The sequence below is a fragment of the Hippocampus comes genome, unplaced genomic scaffold (genome assembly GCF_001891065.2).
Source record: "Hippocampus comes isolate QL1 unplaced genomic scaffold, H_comes_QL1_v1.1 scaffold406, whole genome shotgun sequence".
Lineage (NCBI taxonomy): Eukaryota > Metazoa > Chordata > Actinopteri > Syngnathiformes > Syngnathidae > Hippocampus > Hippocampus comes.
This window is the reverse complement of record NW_017805934.1, coordinates 252,240-271,515: the sequence shown is the minus strand read 5'-3', so window position 1 is coordinate 271,515 and position 19,276 is coordinate 252,240. Positions and strand designations below refer to the sequence as shown.

The 19,276-nt window shown below is 43.7% G+C and overlaps 2 protein-coding genes and 1 long non-coding RNA gene across 4 annotated transcripts in view; 1 reads left to right on the top strand and 2 right to left on the bottom strand.

Moving 5' to 3' along the window:
• Positions 1-13,310, bottom strand: part of shroom3 (shroom family member 3) — a 32,989-nt gene extending 19,679 nt beyond the window's left edge. The window contains exons 1-3 of the mRNA XM_019890404.1: positions 12,723-13,310; positions 9,936-10,090; positions 1,744-1,926 (exon numbers count right to left, since the gene is read on the bottom strand). Of these exons, the coding sequence (XP_019745963.1) occupies positions 1,744-1,926; positions 9,936-10,090; positions 12,723-13,007 (623 nt within the window). The 5' untranslated portion in view covers positions 13,008-13,310. The remainder of the gene's footprint in view (positions 1-1,743; positions 1,927-9,935; positions 10,091-12,722) is intronic.
• Positions 13,311-14,895: 1,585 nt separating this feature from the next.
• LOC109528099 (uncharacterized) lies at positions 14,896-18,725 on the bottom strand. Of its 2 annotated transcripts, XM_019890403.1 has the most exons (8): positions 18,628-18,725; positions 17,877-17,996; positions 17,466-17,542; positions 17,174-17,402; positions 16,899-17,012; positions 16,156-16,701; positions 15,877-15,993; positions 14,896-15,605 (listed from the first exon to the last, which is right to left on the bottom strand). In XM_019890403.1, the coding sequence occupies exons 1-8, from the start codon at positions 18,707-18,709 to the stop codon at positions 14,986-14,988; spliced, it is 1,905 nt and encodes a 634-aa protein (XP_019745962.1). In that variant the 5' UTR covers positions 18,710-18,725; the 3' UTR covers positions 14,896-14,985. The 2 variants fall into 2 exon arrangements, with proteins under 2 accessions (XP_019745962.1, XP_019745961.1); XM_019890402.1 differs by having other exon boundaries at positions 17,174-17,542.
• On the top strand, positions 17,232-18,962 carry LOC109528100 (uncharacterized). The gene is made up of 2 exons (XR_002170643.1): positions 17,232-17,319; positions 18,672-18,962. It is a non-coding gene; the product is annotated as an uncharacterized LOC109528100 (long non-coding RNA).
• Positions 18,963-19,276: the final 314 nt, after the last annotated feature.

Below are 19,276 nucleotides of genomic sequence, written 5' to 3'. Positions count from 1 at the left end.
CGGGGGGATCCTGTTATCAAATGTCCCTCACAAATGAACACCCAGCCTCGTGGGGCTTGGGTCCACTTCCTGTTTTTGGGCCAATCACACACGAGGATCCTCCCCGTCCCCACCCAACGTTATCTGATGTCAGCCCTGAGCCAAGGGGCTTGCGGGAGAAGAATAAGAGACATTCTGCTCTTTCTTCATCTGAAAAGCGGAAAATCCACATCTTTATCCCCAAGATCGTCGCCGACATGTAATGGGCTTCCTCCCTTTGTCGTGGGAATACGTTTTGTACTTTGGGGGTAACCGCGAGTGCCCATCTCTTTAGCAGTTGACAACGTCCAAATGACTGCTATGACAAACAAGGTGCAAACAAAGCCCGCCGTGTGCTAAGGCGTCTTCCCGTAGGATGCCGTCGTCTGTCACGAAGCCATACCGCTAACGCAGGATCAAAGTTATGACATCGATGGAGGACCCGTGCCGTTGTCTGTACATATTCAAGGCACCTAGCTTGAATGCATGTGGCGAGAACACTTGGTGACGGATGATTGCACAAGCAGCAGCATCCCAAGTTCATCCAAGTTCCTCAGACCCATCGAAGAATCAACATCAGTGGCTTAAGTCGCGCTATAGCGCCATCGTGAGGCTGCGATGGTCCGAAGCGCGGTCCCAAACGTTGCAACGCACACACGCAAAAACACACACGCACACACATGATCTGACCTCCATATTAGGATGAAACTGGCTGCGGACGAGCAATCGTATTTATAGACTGTTTGTGTGGACCGAGAGAGAATGACAGGAGGGGAAGGTGACCGCTTTGACAAACAGTGTTAAACCAGGACGCGCGTGGATATGAGATGCAGGACGCCGAACCCCATTCAGAACAACTTCTGATCCACACTGCTTGTACTTTTTTATTTTTTTAGAGTCTTTGCGTGATGAAAAATATTTACTGATTTAAAAAAAAAAAGTGAGCTATTACGAGGATATCAGAGGATAACTAACACCTTTCCAGCAACACCTTTGTACAATTATTAACAAAGTTATTAGATCCTTATTTGTAACTTCTAAAAGTAACCCAGTTAGCCAGCTGAAATTTGGGACTGATGGAATTTTTTGTTTCTTTCGTGACTCCTCTAATATCTGAACAGTGGTTTCCCTCTCTGAAGCGATGAATTCGACATTTAGGGGTGGCTTTTGAGTGCAAAGTAATGATCTAGTGACGACACAACTCGACCGTGGCACTGAATGATTGGATTCCAAGCGGGTGGCAATTCATGAATTTTTAAGCACCGGGACTCATTTTTCAATGCGGATCATTCGACTCCCCACACACTCCACCGATGTAAACAAAGCCGCCGACGAAGAAACGGGGAACATTGTTAGGAGATCACCATGGAAATATCGGCTGTTTGAACCCTGAATCCCAAACACACAAGTGGAGTCGATAAATCCTCCGACACTTGCGCATATACAAAGAAAGCGTAGCCAGGACATCCTACCGCAAGGGGTCATGACCTGCTGAACTGGCGCGAGTCCCGCTTCACCGACAACGCCCAGCCAGGACATCCTACCGCAAGGGGTCATGACCTGCCGAACTGACAACGCCTGTACCACACGTACAAACCAAAGAGGATTTCCGCATAAAAGGGACTCTTGTTTTTGTTCAGTAAGCGAGATGACTCATTTCACAGCTGGCCACACGTTGCTTCACGTTGTTCATCCGGCGAGACCGACCTTTTGAGTGTCATGTACCTGTTCTTGATGCGTAGCGGGACCCCTCCCGTGGAACATGGTCGGCTGCGGCGGGTTGTTTTTTGTTGATGCGGCGGTGGCGGTGATGTGGAAGAAAGAGGAGGAGGTGAAGGGGCAGAAAAAGAAGAAGGATATGAGAGAGGTGAAGAGCCAAATTCCTCAATGTATCCAGGATCAAATTCCCTAAGGATGGAAAAAGGAAAATGATTATTACAAGGGGATCTGCTTACATCACCAGTGAAATGCAAAAAAAATGGGAAATCATTTATTCTGCGCTTAGTTTGAATTTACAATCGCGTTCTTTCGATTGCTTCGCTTCGTCAAGTACCATTCATTTATTTTGAGCGCTTTGCTCTTTCACAACAAAGACCGTTTGCCTTATTGCTACCAATCCACACTCGCTGTGACAGACAAAACAAACCCGTTTATTGTCTTCACAACCCTGTGCGCCAGACAAGACATCGTGTTTTGTTCCTAGTTTCTTTTTTTAATCAGTACAGTGGTGTGTACTGAATCCTCCTGATCAGTGGCAGTACAGAGATTAAATGTGCAACTAAACAGCTGAAGTTATTTGATGAAGGACCCAGACACTCATGTAAATCATCATCTCATTCTCACATCACACATTGAACCACCGATTGTCAAATATCCAGCTAGCTAGCTAGCTAGCTAGCTGGATAGATGGATAGATAGATAGAAAGCGCAAAATGAACCTTGACGTGATGGAATTGGAAGTGTAAAAGGCAAACATACTACAGCGTGACAGAATATCGATCGATCAGTGCGATAATTCGGAGGAAGCCAGAAGCAACTGTAGAAGAAAGCGTTCCGTTATATTGAACTGGTCCCGAGTCGGTAGTCATCTGGATGTACAATATGTGACCATCATGCCTAACGTTAAAACTCAAAAACTTGGAAAGCTGATCTTGGAGAGGCCAGCACTGATTGTCGCAATATGCCGAAATGAGCGAAAGGCACAAAAATCAGCGCTGAAGGGAGTTTTGACGGAGGCGAAATAGCATGACACCTTCTTGTGATTGGCCCCAAGTCAGTCGTGAGATCATTCGGAAGCTCCACAATGGCATTGCTGAAGAGACAATACATCGCAATCATATTTGTTTCTGGCATTTCAAAAATGTTTTCACGAGCAAAGCAGTTCTTCCCACCACCTCCCATTTTACATGCGCTACACTGATTGTACGCAACTCCTCCCAGAATGCACCAAATGAACTGCGCTGCATTTTTTGCACATGAAGCAGACGGAATCCTGGTTGCGCCCAGTTCGCAAATTGCCTTCCACATTTGTTTGTGAGCCTGCTATTGCATTCGCAAACGTTGAGTAAATCAGGTCCTCGCTCTTCTCTTGAGTCTATTTTCAGTCGCCCTAAATACCTTCTGCTACTTTTGTTTACCTACAAACGTGGTCTTAAATTACAAATATGGAGATGAGATTACAGATGCAGAGGAAAAATGCACATCTGCACTGCAAAAAAAAAAAAAAAAATGTACCGGTAGTCAATTTTATTTCATCAAGTCGCTGCATGAAATAAAATCATCTGGATCCAGATCATTTTTTAAGACTATAAATCTACTTTTAAAAATGTATCTGGATTCAGATTTTATGCAGCCACTGAACAGAATAAAATGTGTAAAGTCAACACACTGTTTTGTTTTGTTTTCAGTGTGTTGATCTCCTTTCTCATACTCCTATTTTAATTTCAAATCCAAATGTTTTCAGTCTACAGCAACGTTGAAGAAATTTCCCTCCTTGTTCCAGAACATTTGGACAGACGTGGATGTAAATGCTTCATTTTATTTGTTTAGCAAATGAATCCATTTTACTCGACGATACTGCGTTCGCATAATGACGTTGAACATTTTCTATTAATTGACTTGGTTTGACTTATGGAACAGCAAGTCGATAGTGAATAGCCTTGGGTAAAACGGCAGGCAATCTTTCTACTATTTACTTTGCAACCATTGTGAGGGATCAGATACGAGTGCATTTGCACACTCATAAAAGCTTCTCTTGATAAACTGCTGATTTAAAGGCTGATGAACCTGTCGAGCTCATTGCTTTTTTTTGGGGGCCTCTTGTTGTGGAATTTGACCCAGAAAAGAAACAAATTCTCTCGGATCTGACTAACTTTGTTGTCTTGAATGCAGAATTTTACACTTGTGTTACCGACACTGTGGCCTGGGGGCCATTTGCGGCCCACCATCCATTTTTTAGCGGCCCACGACAAGACAAAAAAAAAATCCTTTGGCTTCTGTCTCCGCATCAGACCTGATTTTTAGTTTTACAGGTTTTGCGCTTGGTACTATCTTCACTATTCAATGTTAATTAATCGTTTTATTGTTGTATGAATTCTTTTTGCACCGTGTACAGCACTTTGTATACAGCGGTGGTTGTTTTCACATGCTCTAGAAATACACTTGAGTGGAGTTAACCCTTTCATTCCTTTTTTCTGTATGCGGCCCTCAAACGAAATCGTTTGGACACCCCTTGACATACACATGATGTAAAATAGCGCCCTTGGAAAAAGAAACACAGTAATAAAAATGATATCCAAAACATTACTCATCTCATTTCAGATTTTGTTTTTTTCTGCTCAGCTGGATTGCTATTGAAGTGTTAAACAATAAACATGATTGTTGTGCGATAACAAACACATCTGTCATTTATTTAGGTCAGGGAATTTGCGTTACACCACCCCCGGGAGAGGTCTATGAATCAACAATTCTTTGAAACGGAAATAAATCCTGAACCAAAAAAAAAAAAAAGGAGGCGCACGGAGAAGAGGCTCAACGTGAAACCTGTTCAACTGGTGTCAGGAATGTGGAACACCCTGAAATCTCCTCAACAGGAGGCACCGTGTTGTCACATTCCACTCGCCATCATGCACAGACACACACGCACGAACATCCGGAGGTGAAGAGCAACGTACGCCAGTTGGCCACTTTTAAGTTGCCAAAAATCGTGCTGAGATGGGACGCAAACTTTTTCGCTCTGTTCAGTTTCAAATATTAATATGAATGGCCTATCAACAGGGCCCTTGTCTTAAGCATCTCCAGTTGGTCCACAATGCTGCTGCTGCTGCTGCTGCTCGCAGTAAGGAGCACATCTCTGCTACTCTGGCATCCCTCCACTGGCACATTTTAGAGTTCTTTTGAAAATCCTATTATTTGTCTTCAAATCTTGAAATGGCCTCACCCCACCTTAACTCTCTGAGCCCCTACGCAGCTGCCCGCTGCCTCAGGTCCACGGACCGGACACTATTCGAGGTACCGAGAACTAAGCGGAGGCTCAGAGAGGATGGAGCTTCTTGAAACTCATTTTTCTTCTTTGGCTTTGGACTCAGCATGAGACTTGAGTTTTAGTGGAACTGTTTTTGTGCTTTCTACCGTCTTCGTTACGAATCGGTCGTTTCACTGTTTGTTGTTGTCGGAATTCTTTTTGCTCCATGCGCAGCACTTGGTCGACACCAATCAGTCCAGCAAGCCTTACGTACACCAAGACGATGCGCCAAGGCGACAGTAGCGGACACGGCCGAACGGATTGCATCAGTGCGAGCCTCACGTGAAGTCATTGAAATCCCCCGATCAGATCGGCTTACAGTTTAGTGCCATTTACACATCCTCTTCTGGCAAAACAACACAAATACGGGCGTGAACAAACACCCGCCGCAATCTAAACAACACAAAAGCAGAAACCGTCACAGATGTGCCCGATATGCAACATTTGAGGTTTTGTGGATCATGAATTAAGGAAACAAACAGCAGCAAGAAGAGCAATGGCGGCAACTCGAACCAAACAAGATGAAATCATTCATTTTTAACTCATTCACTCCCAAAGACGTTTTTAAACGTCTTTTCAGACTTGGTCTAGAATTGGCTGGTACTGAATATTAAAATGTGTCTTATGTATTTACGGTGGTATACTTATTTTCTGGGACTGTTATTTCTGATGTCTGCGCGTGTGTGTTCGGTCATCACAGATACATTAATTTGGAATCGACGCGCATATCAAATATAGAATACCACATAGGTGGACGCGTGCAGTGAATCTACTCGAAAAACTAGCGTCGTTGCTTTTTTTTGTTTGTTTGTTTGTCACACGGTCAAAAAAGAAAGTTGTCCCTGAACCTAATTAGAGGTTGAACATCACGGTCCCAACATAAAAGCTCCCTCTGTGAACTGCCCCGTCTTCAGAATCTTATTAAAGAACACCCACGGATAGACACCCGTGCAGAGTGGTTGTCCTGGAAACGGTTTTGTTGCACTTGTCCCCGCACTGACTTCTTCCTGTTCGTTTTTGGGCCAGAGAAAGTCAAACATTCATTCGGCTTGATTACGACAAGCTGGCACAAAGGAAGAGAGTCAGCGAAAATGATTCAATGCAAGAAGAGGGGAAAAAAAAAACTGTCTGAGTGCGGACTTAGAGAGGGCACGGTTTGGAGTTCAATCCTCGAGAAGCCAAAGTCTCGATTGACCTTTGTTCTTATTGGAGTACTGTCATTAAAAAACAAATTGTAACCTGTACAGAAACGCATGACTTTGACTTGCTTTTGGACATACAACCTGCAAAAGCTCCTCACATTTCAGGGTCTTCATTTGTATTTTAAGAACAAACATCATCAGAACAACAAATTTTCCACTCCTCATATTAGCAACACCTGCGCAATCCCGAAAGGACCCGGAGGAGTTGTTTTAATATGCTTTCACAAAGATAAGATTGCTTTGTTAACTATTCGTTGATCGAACCATTCATCCATTTTGATGTCATTTTGCCCTTATGAGGGTCATGGCTGTTGTGGCGCTTTTTCTTCGCTGACTTTGGGTTCGAGATGGGCTTCCACCCCCCGGACTGGTCACCAGTCAATGACAAGGCACATGTAGACAACACTCACAGACACATTTGTGGACAATTTTGAGTTTTCAATCAACCTGCCATGCATGTTTGTTGGAACGTGGGAGGGAGCCGCAGGACCCGGAGAAAACTCGCGTAAGCGCACAGAGAACTCGCAAACTTGAAGAAATAGAAAATAACATCGTCTGTATTTAGGGGGCTTTCAGTGGTAAAGAAGTTCACCGCATCAACAGAGATGTGACTCATATTTTGCTTCGTATCCAACAGTGGCCACTAAATAGATGTTTTTGTGTATGGCACAGGCCGCTACGTCATGAAGGCAAACAACAAGCAGCTGCCACACAGGATGGCTTTTTTTTTTTTTTTTTGGCTGAAGGGAAAACAAACGACAAGCGCAATATAACCCCGGCATAGTGCCGACTGCTTCTAGTGGGGTATTAAATGACAAAACATCTGCAGAATGTGGAGCAAGGAACAATAGAGGCGATAAACACACTGACACACACACACACACACACACACACACACACACACACACACACACACACACACACACACACACACACACCGGCTTCACAAACGCTTGCCGGTACAAATCAACACAAACCTGCTCGAGAGAGGAGCGAAAGTCTTCCGTGTTATGTCACATCAAAAGCTATCAAGTGCAAGTTAAAGTTTAAAAGACGGTTCCTCGCCACGCATTCGCTCCGACGCTGACCTCGGCGTAGCGTAACACACTTCACTTTCACACTTTCAAGATCACCCGGCGCGGCAAACGTACCGAATATGATCACGGCCGCTACAAAAAAAGCAAAACCAAATGAATTGATGTGATCGAATATTGTGGCTCTCACCTGTGGATTAGCCCCGCATGATACAATCAGCATTCAGCAACATACAGTCAGTTTTACTTTCACTTAAATCGGAATGTTCCTCAGGTGTCATCGAAATGAGTTTATGTCCCGACACACACGGAGAGCGAGAAATATACACCGCACACCAAAGAACAAAATGGCACTTACAACTCCGATGCGACGGTCCTGGGGAAAAATACGATGCTTTATTTTGAAGGCGTTGACGCCATACTGCTCTCGAAAATGTTCGCGTGCGCCTGTTTCTTCCACTCTCTCTCTTAGCTTTGTTCTCAGTTTTTTTTTTTAAGCAACCAGGTTTGGCAGGAATGCACCAATCAGAAAGGCAGCGTGGCAGAAAACGGAGGACAGACAGAGAGTTGGACAGACAGGTATGGTGAGTGACGCAGCGTTTGACAGGCGCGCGCCGAGTTACACACCTTTTGTCTTCCCGAAATAGAGGATGAGGGATGTGCTCAAACACACACGGGGCATTTAAACAGCCATGCGAGTCAGAAAAAGTGAGCGGCATATATCGGTACACCCCTCCCCCCCCCACGTGCCAAGGTCACTCTCGTTAACGAAAAATGTCATGAATGACTCCATCTAAAATGGAAAAAAAGAAAAAACCACCCTTGAAATTAAATCAAAAAGAAATTGCTTAAAAAAAAGCCCGAAAACTACATTATATATTTATAAAAGTTACTAAATGTAAATATTTAAAAATAAATAAATAAATAAAAAAGTCATTTGTTTTCATCTTTGTTAGTTAATTTTCTGGGTTTACTTTCAATGTATCTATTTTGGTATTATTGTGCGGCTGCATAGAAGAAAATTAACTAGAGTGCGCAAGTGATGGTGACCTTTTTTTTTTTTAAATCTTGTGCTCCATAAATAGCTGCTATAATAAATAAATAAATAAATAATACAAAAAACTAGCAAAAACGAAACTAAAATGAAGCATTTGAGGGCGGTGGATAAAAAGGAAAAAAAAAGAAATCAAATGGAAAAAAAAGATAAGAAACTCACATTAAAAACTCACTAGAGGAGAATTTAAAAAGCTGATTAAAAATTAACCATAATAAAAAAAAACTATTACAAGCCTGGCACCCACAGAGACCTGCGTGGAAACAAACTTCCTCCTTTAACTAAATATAATTCATGTGTGCACTACGCATTCTTTTTTCTCACAATTTAAAACCGTTGTTGTAATAACATGCCCGTGACATGAAGGGTTGGCTTTTCTCCATGTGCCCTGCCATTGCTCAGCAACCGGCGCCCCCTGTGACCCTTACGAGGACAAGCAGTATCGCTTTGTGGAGAACACATGTCAGCATCCGCTGCGGTTTGTTTTCTTTCTTCACCTCAGGTCATTTCTTACAGTGAAGTGGTCAGCCGCATGGAACAATACAGCTTGTGAGTCTTAGGAGCTTCCCGGCATCCTTACAATTTCCTCTCCCCATAGCCGATTGATAAAATACAGTGTGTGAAGGAGTAAGACAACAAAGTCCAAAGGTGAGGGCAGCTCAAATAGGCCGCAATAAAGTTTGACCTACTTTACAAGTCTGCAACGCAAGTACGAAGTGGAAAAATGCCTCCCAAGGTCGAATTCTAATGACAAAAACTTAAAACTCCCTAAACTATTGCATGCATGAGATTTATATAACCAGTTGATATCATTTGGCAAAAACAGACTCGGCTACATCCACGAGAACCCGACAGGAAGTTCATCAGACAGACACACTTGAACTGTGATTGTTTGGAGGAGGAGTTCTCATGAGATTCTTGCCACACCTTAACACAATGCCATGGGTGCTACGACATGTGTCGGACTCTGTGTGTGTGTGTGTGTGTGTGTGTGTGTATGTGTGTGTGTGTGTGTGTGTGTGTGTGTGTGTGTGTGTGTGTGCGTGTGTGAATAAATTCCCGCGTTGAGTCAGTCCTCTCACTGGATCTCCAGAAAATAAAAACTGCAGTAGCAACAGAAGTTTTGCAAGCAGCCGCACCCCAAGCCCAAACACATAGCAACTATTGCAGCGAGCAGGGCATTAGCATGATTTCCAAAAGATGCTTTTACGGAACAAGACGCCTTTAGGCGGCCACGTTATCCCTTTATTAGCCTTTCTCATGGCTGATTTCAGAACGTGTGGCGTAATATAGCGGAGCCTTGGAAAGACGTAAGCATTCTTAAGGTGGGTGACCAACGCTATTGGTGGTCTCACTCTGGGGTGTCCAAACTACGGCCTGCCATCCATTTTTCAGCAGCCCGCGACATGGTTAAAAAAAAGACTAAAAATGACATTTGAAATGTTTAGTTAAGAAAGGTGAAGGTGGGCAGAGTGAGAAGGGAGGGAGTACTGTAGAACTGTTTGCTTTACAGCGGTCCCTCATCACTTCAAGTTTTGCGGCTTGAGTTGCAGTTAAGTGCAGAGCTGGATCTAATCTGTGAGATCAACGGCACGCATCCTTACCTGCGGACGGTGATCTGTAGAGTCTTGTACGATCCTTTGACGAGGGCGATGGCTTCCTGACGATAACCTGTCAGGTTGATGCCATTTATGATGCGAATCTCATCCCCCGCCTGCAGTGGGCACTCCAAAGCGTCTGCCTTACCGCCCTCTTCTACCTGCAAACGGACAGATTTTCTTACCCCAAACATATGCATGGATTTTGTCCATAATTAAAATGCCGTTTTTGTCATACGTCTGGATAGGAAGTGCATGCATGGTCTTATGGGGCCCTCCAATAGCGCTGATGAAACAGTGGGAGTTGCCCGTCCCTGTTCTAGAACATTCGGAACTTGCGTATCAGCAGCGCCGGAGCGCTTTATCAGTCCTTCTGATGACACCTCATAGCAGCATGGAGGCGAGTGAGCTAGTGGACATCTACATGTGTCTATTGAGTGTGTGTCATGTCAAGGTCACATTGTCTTGTTTTCTCTGGTTGCCTGTGAGATACTGTGTGTTCAAACTGGGAATGAGTTGACATTTCCATGAGCGTGAGCGGAATTCTTGTTGGGTTTGGCGGTTACATTTATTTGTCAATAGAAATATGCATCGTCAAGTCTACCGGGACTAAGCAGTCGCACTTCAGCTTTACAAGTATGACCAAAACAAGTGCTTCTATTAGTACACTAAACCACAAATATCTTTTCCCACAGCTGCTTTTGTCTCTTAGGATTAAACAAGAACTACCAAGATGGTATTGCTAAATAATGGGAGAAAACAAAAATAGGCGGGCCCCTTCATTGTGGTTATTTCTTGAATGCAAGTCTCGATTTGGTTATTCTTGGTTTGAGTGCTGATGCCGAGACACTGGAGAGGGACTGAGGGATTCACCGTCACTGCTCTTTATGCAATGTCGTCGGTCAGGACAATTATTTTGGTGTGGCGTTATGGGTGCAAATAAATGCCATGTCACTTGGTCTCGTTAGTTCCATTCATGTCATGAGACCTCCAGATTAAACTCATTAAGACTATTTAGCCTGAGCTGAAATGTGTGGAATAGGTGAACCTGACAAAGACGAAGAAATGTGCTGATGACAAACAACTTCGGATTAAAAAGTGAAATAAAAGTATCTTAAATGATAACTACGACAGATGGACAAGGAACAAATTAGATAAGTTTTGAGGTTGTGTTGGGGTCATACGAACTGAGCTATCACAAAATAAAACTGTGTTCATTTCTCCCACCCAAAAAAAACACATAATTCACATTCTTGTCCTATTATACAGGCTTTTGGCTTTATTCCCGGGAAAACACCCTCACACATATAATGGCAAGCTTGCCCGCTGTTTTGCATTTTAGTAAAATGAGGCCATGGCGTCTTTCAGCCAAATAATTACTTTGTTATTAATTTCAATGAATGTAGGATTTTCTGTCAAATGTGAATAAAAACTGAATACAATCCTTTGCAATTCGTTTACAAGTCACAGTATGTTCAATTGAATACACTACAAAGACACGATACTTAATGTCCAAACTGATGAACAGGATAGTTGTGTTTGTTTGTCTGCAAATATTTAGTCACTTCGCATTTGATGTCTGCAACACAATCCCAAAAATATGGGACAAGGGCATATTCTACCACTGTGTTACGTCACCTTTCCTTTTAACAACAGTCAAAAAACATTTGGGGGGTGATAGCGGTAATTGAGAACTTTTAGGTGGAATTCTTTCCGCTTCTTCAGCTGCTCAACAGTGTAATGCGCCAGACGTTTTTAATGGGTGACATGTCTGGACTGCTGGCAGGCCAGTCTCGTATTCAGACTCTTTTACCACAAAGCCACACTGTTGTATCACTTTGTCTTGCTGAAATAAGCAGGGATGTCCCTGAATTAATTTTTTTTTTTATAAGTATCATGTATGACGCTGCCAGTATTAATGGTGCTTTCACAGATGTGCAAGTTACCCATGCTATGGGCACCAACACACCAGTTACAAAGCATTACATTTACAATTGTAATAATTGTTGTTGCTAAGGGGCAGTAAAGTAAATAATAGAGGCCTGCGGATACTGGCGTCTGCTCTGCTTGTATGTGCTGATGCTCCATGTGTTTTAAAGTCGTGTTGTTTGAAGGATTATAATGAAATAACATGTTACTACTGTTAGCTCAACCATGGCATTTCACGATACTGTACTGCACTGTATATGCTAGCTATTAGATGGCAGACTTTCAATTAATGAAAATATCTGATTTAATTCAGCATTTTGGTGTGTAAATAACGTTGAATTCTCTTTTGTATGTATTAATAGAACAGTATTTACTCATTTGACGGTGACAACTCAACAGCTTGGAATACTTAGCACGCTTTGACTCTTGGGAGAACTGTGGGAGGGAGTATTTTCGTTTCTTCGAAGTGATGTTACGAGTCTCTCATTTCTTGACAGCAAGAGAGAGCGAGAACGTACTATGGAATATTTTAAAAGTCTGTTTTAATAAGTTGAACTGTGTTTTAATACGTTCGATTATATTTAGAGTCTGTGTGTGTTTGACTATCTCTATCTTTTTTTACCTATTGTGGTGCACCTGGCACATATCTCCCTGTCTGTATTTTAGTTTTGTTGCCCACCTATTTCGTAAAACCTGACACTAATTCTAATTGTAGACTTTTGTCCTTGTGAGAGACATCTTTCAAGCGTTCGCTACATTTAGTCACTCACATCTTTCAAATTGTTGTACCTGTAGGCCCACTCCACAAATACTCGCAAATGAACATTTTCTACATTGATCGAAGCCAAATTGACACTGCCGTACCTTGGAGATGATGAGCGGCTCACCGTGCTCCAGGCCACCCTGAAGCGTAAAGCCCCACGGTGCTCCACCCTGCAGCTGGGCCTCCACAAGCGACCACCCGCTTCTTCTTCCTCCGCCCGCCGCCTGCTGGAGCCCCGCCCGGCCACCGTCCATGCCCGTCAAGGAAGCGCTCCTATCAGGCTCACCGGTCCTCAGGCCGGCTGCGAGCGGGCGGACCGCGGGGGTGGCGGCGCACCGGGTTGACGAAAAGCGTCTGTCCTTCACGAGCACATGACCGTCGATCATTTACAACTCCCGGTCGAGGAAAAGCAAAGCAGGAGGTTCCCCGAGCACCGAGTTGCAAAGTGCACAGTGCATTCCTGAAGCGCGGAGAGTGGCGAAAGATCCGGCAAAAACAACACCGGGACGCTCACTGGCAAGACTTTGTAACAGTTTGGCAAAACCTTTGAAAGCTCACTGAATGGAGGAAGGGATCGCACTTCAAGATAAACGGAGGTCAGCTCGGGATTTGTCCAAACAGAAATTCAAGCCGCTCTTCCTCCCTCTCTCACTGCGTAGCTGTCTCTCTCTTCCGAAAGTTTAGCATCACAATAGAATTTGGTGCGACTCACTGAGCAAAGAGAAAAGGGAGGGGGGGGGCGAGAGAGAGAGAGAGAGAGAGAGAGAGAGAGAGAGATGAGAGAGAGAGAGAGAGAGAGAGAGAGAAGGGGAGGGGGACAATTGAATGAAAGGACAGCGAAAAGAATGACGTAAGGAGAAAAGTGGTTGGTTCTGACGTCTACAGTCTATGATTTAGATTGAAATCCACATCTATGAATGCACATCTGAACCCTTGCGCCATCCTCAGACATTTTATGTACAATTATTTATATATATATAAATATATATATACACACACACACACACACACACACACACACACACACATATATACACACATATATACACACACACACACAGGCAATACATGACTTTTGAAGCCGCAGTTGCTCACTTCAAACTTCACATTACAACGCTTGGGAGCGGAATAAAGCACACACCTGGCTACCATTTAGTCACTTTTCTGACTGATAACATTTGACAGCCTGCTCTAAACAAGATACTTATTATTATTGGACACCGAGTGGGGCTTTTGTCAACAGTTGCTCTTTGGTGCGTGAGGAATTCCTTCCTTCCAGCCTGGCTGAGAAATGCAACACAGTACAGTAGTACGTGCAAGTATCCCCATCTAGAGGCACAGAATGTTGTCTAACCTTCCCCAGTCATTGTGTTCTAATACAGTAATGTATTTAACTGATTCAGTTGTTTCCGTTCCTGAAACACATCCGAGTTTGGTAAGATGCGAATGGATGACAAGTTAAAAAGAAATTATAAAGAAATCAATAAATAGTCTCTGCAAGTGTCAGTGGTCCAAAGTAAAGGGTGAAAGAAAACCTTTCATATCAGGACAGAACATCTGAGGTGACTTTGAAACATGTGCCAAAGCAAACATGTCAGAAACCAACGGGCGACTGAAACAAATTATGAAAAAAATATGTTAGTCAAATCAAACATGAATGACTGAAAACTTTTTTTAAAAAGCCAATTTATGTTTTTATTCTTTACACAGCTATTAAAGATCTATTAAAAAAAAATCTAACGTTCCCGTCTCTAAAACGGAAAAATTGACTGCAAACATACAGATATAACACAGACAATCTAACGTTCCCGTCTCTAAAACGGAAAAATTGACTGCAAACATACAGATATAACCCACACATAATATGTCATACATATTTAATAGTATGTGTGTTGAGCCATTTAAGAAATATATTAACACTGTAGACATGGTTAACTTGGAGACATTTGTTATATAATCTTATTTTTTTCATTTTAGCCAGGCATTTCAATTGTTTCGATCTCAACAATTATGGCACTTCCAAACGTTACGATTTTGGAGTATTTCTGGACGTTGCCAGTTCCATATTGTTGCTGTTCTTACAGCATTTTGGCCGAAGCAAATGAAGTGGTGCGCACGGTCAATTAGCAGGCAACCATTTTCTTTCTTCATCTGAATATTTTTCGAGTGTACGGCATTCGTTTTAAAGTGCTCTAGAAATACAGTTGAGTTCAACATGCAGCTGTTAAATTACCTTCCAAAAGCTTTTTTTTTTTTTTTTTTGCACAGGAGATGCTCTTCTCCTGCTTGAGTGTAAATCATCACTGCAACATTGCGATGAGTCCGTGGCCGGCAGGATTGACGTTCAAAGCTTTCTTGGGCCACCTAAACGTCCTCTGACATGTTGTGGATGGTCTCAATAATCTTCATCTTCATTCGCTTGACTTTGTCCGGAGGAGCCTCATTCAGACATTCCTCCACATACTTCAGGAAGCCAGCATGCGGGGACGTGATCTGACTTTGATAGACTTTCTTCATGAAATCCAGCGCCTCGATGGCGGCAGGCGGCGCCGCCGGCTGTTGGTTTCCACGTTTGTGGCCCAACGCGCCGCCGTCGGGGTGAGATGAGCATGTTGAGGACGAAGACGAAGACATTGAGTGCCGGGCGTCCGGCGGGGGCGGCAAGGGCGGAGATTCAAGTGTCTTCGTTTGGTTCGGCACTCGATTGGCGGTTTGAGGTGAGTCGCGGCACCGCCGGGAGGGGGAGGTGAGAGGGGCTTGGTAGTCTGCAGGATGGAGGCTGTCGTCCGCGGCTTGGTGAAAGAGGACATCGTCGGGCTGCTGCTCTTCGTCACAAGAGTCGCAGAGGAACATCAGCTCTCTGTAGTGTTTCCACTTGGGCACATAAAAGTCTTCCGAACCGCAGGTTTTGTTAGCGTTCACCGCCTTATGTTCACGTTGGAAGATGGTCCGCAGGTTCCGAAACTTTGTTTTTATGTCTTTCACTGTTGAAAGAATAACAAATCACATTGCTCATGTTAGAAAAATCCAAATGACTTTTCCTGGAAGATCTCAATCAACAATTTCAGGAATTAAGAACACGCTAAAGGTGTCACAAAAGTCACCAACCAACGGGACGGCGGCAAACCTTGCTTTCGCACATCTTGTGAAACTTACCACAGATGGCAAAGAAAATGATGACAATGACGACATCGCAGAAAATTTAAGGTCAGTAGCACGGTGATAAAAATGGTTGATGCTCCTCTCGAATGCTACCTGCGAAGGGGAGCGGTTCATTGCTGGAGAGTAAGACGCTCAACGTCTCCAACAGACTCTGTCTGGTGGCCTTGTTCTTGTACCTCTCTGACTTGTAGTTCCACAAACAGTCGTGCTCTGGGGATGAGGCAAAAACAAACGAGAACTTGAGAAATGATTGAGATCGATACAAAAAATGTCCCCGGCTATAAATCCGACATTTGATCAAATATATTGTGAGGAATGTGAAGAATTCATGACTTCAAGAATCAATGACGTCTTCCATTGCGATGTACATACCGGAGTAAAACGATATGAGCTGGTGAACTTTGCTCTCATTCCAGCGGCAGCGGGAGTCAGAGATGGGCCCACATTCGAGTTGAACTGGACTGGATTTTCTTGGGGGAGGGTTTGCACAAGGTTTGCCATCCGGTGGTGAACCGGATCGCGAAGCAGTTTTCGGGTCCTGCGCTTTAGCGTAATCTGAAGCGGCCGTGAAAATGTGGAAGCCAGCGGACGTATCGGTGTCGGCGTCCGTCTGTTTAATGTTGGAGGAAGCGGATGCGTTGCTGAAGCCGGCATTGTTGGTTTGGGTGGAGCACGAGGAGCTGCTCGGGGCGGACGACGCCGATTGGCGCCCGAGCTCCAGCGCTTCCCGGGGCGTCGGCTCCCGCGGGTTGTCCGGGCTCTCTTCATCTTTCCACCACTCGCAGAGGAAGAGCAGGCGCTGGTAATGCTTCCATTTGGAGTGGTAGCGCTTATCAGAGGTCCTGCTCACTTGGACCACTTTGTATTCGCGGTTAAAAACTGTCCGAAGATTCTTGAACTTGCACTTTATGTCTTCAACTGCAAGACAGTAGAGAAGTAAAACGAACTTGGTGAGCACTTCGGCCTCACAGTTGAGGGATCCGGAGTTGGACTCCGGCTCCGGCCTTCTATTGGCTGTGGCTTGGTTTCTGCGTTTTGGTTTTGATCCTTACATCATCTTCTTGACACAGGAAGTAGGTTTATAGAGTCCTACCTCTTTTCAGCAAGATACTTACTCGAGAAGGTGGAAGAGTGGTCGGACAACCGTCTCCTCAGAATCTTCAGGAGTTTCAGTCGGAGCGGACGATTGTTATGGTTTTTCGACGACTTGTTCCACAGGCAGCTGTGTTCTGCGTATATACACACACACACACACACACACACACACACACACACACACACACACACACACACACACACACATAGCGTTGGTATTAGTGAATTAGACGAGGCTCATTTGCAATAAGGTGGGCAATTTCTCTCTCAGGTGTTGTGTAATGAGTTGACTTACCTGCGTAGAAATCAATAAGTGCACGTTCTTTCTCTTCTGTCCAAAAGGATTTCGCTACCATGTTGGAGAGGATGTAGGATGGCGAGGAGGCGGTGGTTGTGGGGGAGGATTCCGGAGGAAGGATGGAGATGATGAGTCCCGGGGAGGTGAGAACATGTTCGCTCTCCTCCTGTGAAACAATTAATGAGGACCGCAGAGGGGCATTCTTGCAGTCATCCAGGCCTGCCGCCTGCAGGAACATCAGCTGCTGATAGTACTTCCACTGCGGTACAAACACATCTGGACCGCACACCTCACTCGCCTTCACCGCTTTGTGCTGCCTTTGAAAGGTGGTACGAAGGTTCTTGAACTTGCTCTTGATGTCTTCCACTGGAGATGGAAAAAAGATCAGTGTAAGATTGGGGGAGGGGGGAGGTTTAGGTGCGTGGTGGGGTCTGTTTCGGTTCTGCAGAGTGAAGTTTCATCGCCAGATTAATATATGCAGTAATGCACAGGCTACAACTCAGGGCAACTTGATTGCACGCTCACTTGTGAGGATAAGTGGTTCTGAAAATGGAGGGCTGGATAACAAGCACTACACTGTGTCCTACACTGTGTCCTACTGCCATAATCGTCATTAATACTTGGTGGAATACAAACGGTCACGCCGTCACAGCTTCTTGCAATGTAGTGAGTGATATTTTTCTAGAGTTTTAACACATACCTGTGAAAGGAGCTGGTGGGGGTTGGGCGGACAGAAGAATTCTCAAATGTTCCAGCATTTTCCATCTCAGCGGTCGATTTTTGTAGCTTTCTAATTTATGGTTCCACAGGCAACTGTTCTCTAAAAAAAAAATTTTTTTTTTTGAAAGATAATACATTTTGGTCTCACTCGTGATAATCTTCACAAATACAGAACCTAACTTTTTGTAACCTCAAGTACCAAATTACGGTTGAAGGAGATGTACTATGAACGATCTCTGTCCACAGTAATATATTGTAAAAAAAAAAAATAAAAAATTCACTTTCAAGAGAGGAAGTCGCCTCCTTTAGTTAAATACATTTATAAAAGTACTGTAGTTATACACCACTAAAACATTTTTGCAACATTTGCTGCCTTTTTCTCATTACAATTTTCAGATTTGTACGCAAACCTAAAATATGTCAGCCATTTCTACTAAACACCCTTTATTTTTTTAATTCAGAGGATTGAAAAGTGTGTTTTCACGACTGCAACGTCTTCTGACCCCAGCGCGTTTTGGCTGCTTAATTATCTGCCCGGAGTTGCTGGTCGCCATTGCTGTGATCAGTCAGTTGCTCATTTCAGACGCAACAGTCGGTCGAAACGAGCAACGGTTGCCCAAATAATGTCCAACACAACTGTAACATCGCGACATTCGCAACGCACTCCAAACTTTGACAAAAGGGTTCTTTGTAAAGTATTAGATTTTGAAATCGTGGCGATGTTTACTCACTGGAAAAGAATGAAATGAGTGTCCTTTCTTTCTCCTCTGTCCAGTATCTCTCCGGCATGAAGCTGATTGGCGAGTCCTCCATATTCGTTGTTGCCGTTTGGTCCCCTTCCTTCCTGACGTATGCTCACGTGATCGACAATCCAGGCTCTGATTGGACGCCAGTTACACGAGGTTTACATAGTATTGCCCGTTGCCCAGGAGAGGGCGCTGTTTGACAGTTACACACTAGAATTTGGCAACTCCATTTCTTTTGATATAAGATCATCTTTATTCGTCCAGTGTTTTGGAAATGTTTAGAACTAAAATAAGCATGACTAATAAATCATCAAGTTGTATTACTCAGGTTTTTAATCTTATTTAGAGTTTGTCCATTTATAGTTACTTGAGCGAGAGAGAGAGAGAGAGAGAGAGAGAGAGGCTATTTTTCTGCACAAAATCAGAATTATGAATGTTTATGCAGAGGTTGGTCATAAGTGATAAAGACTTAAGAGTTCCCGTGACTATATTTGCCCTAGAAAATAGATTAGAAATATAAACAGATAATAATGAATGAATGAATAAACAGTATCATAATAATTTAATAGTAGTAACAAATACAAAAAGAAACAGAGGCAAAAATAGCAGTTTCAATGATAAAGAGGGGCTTTTT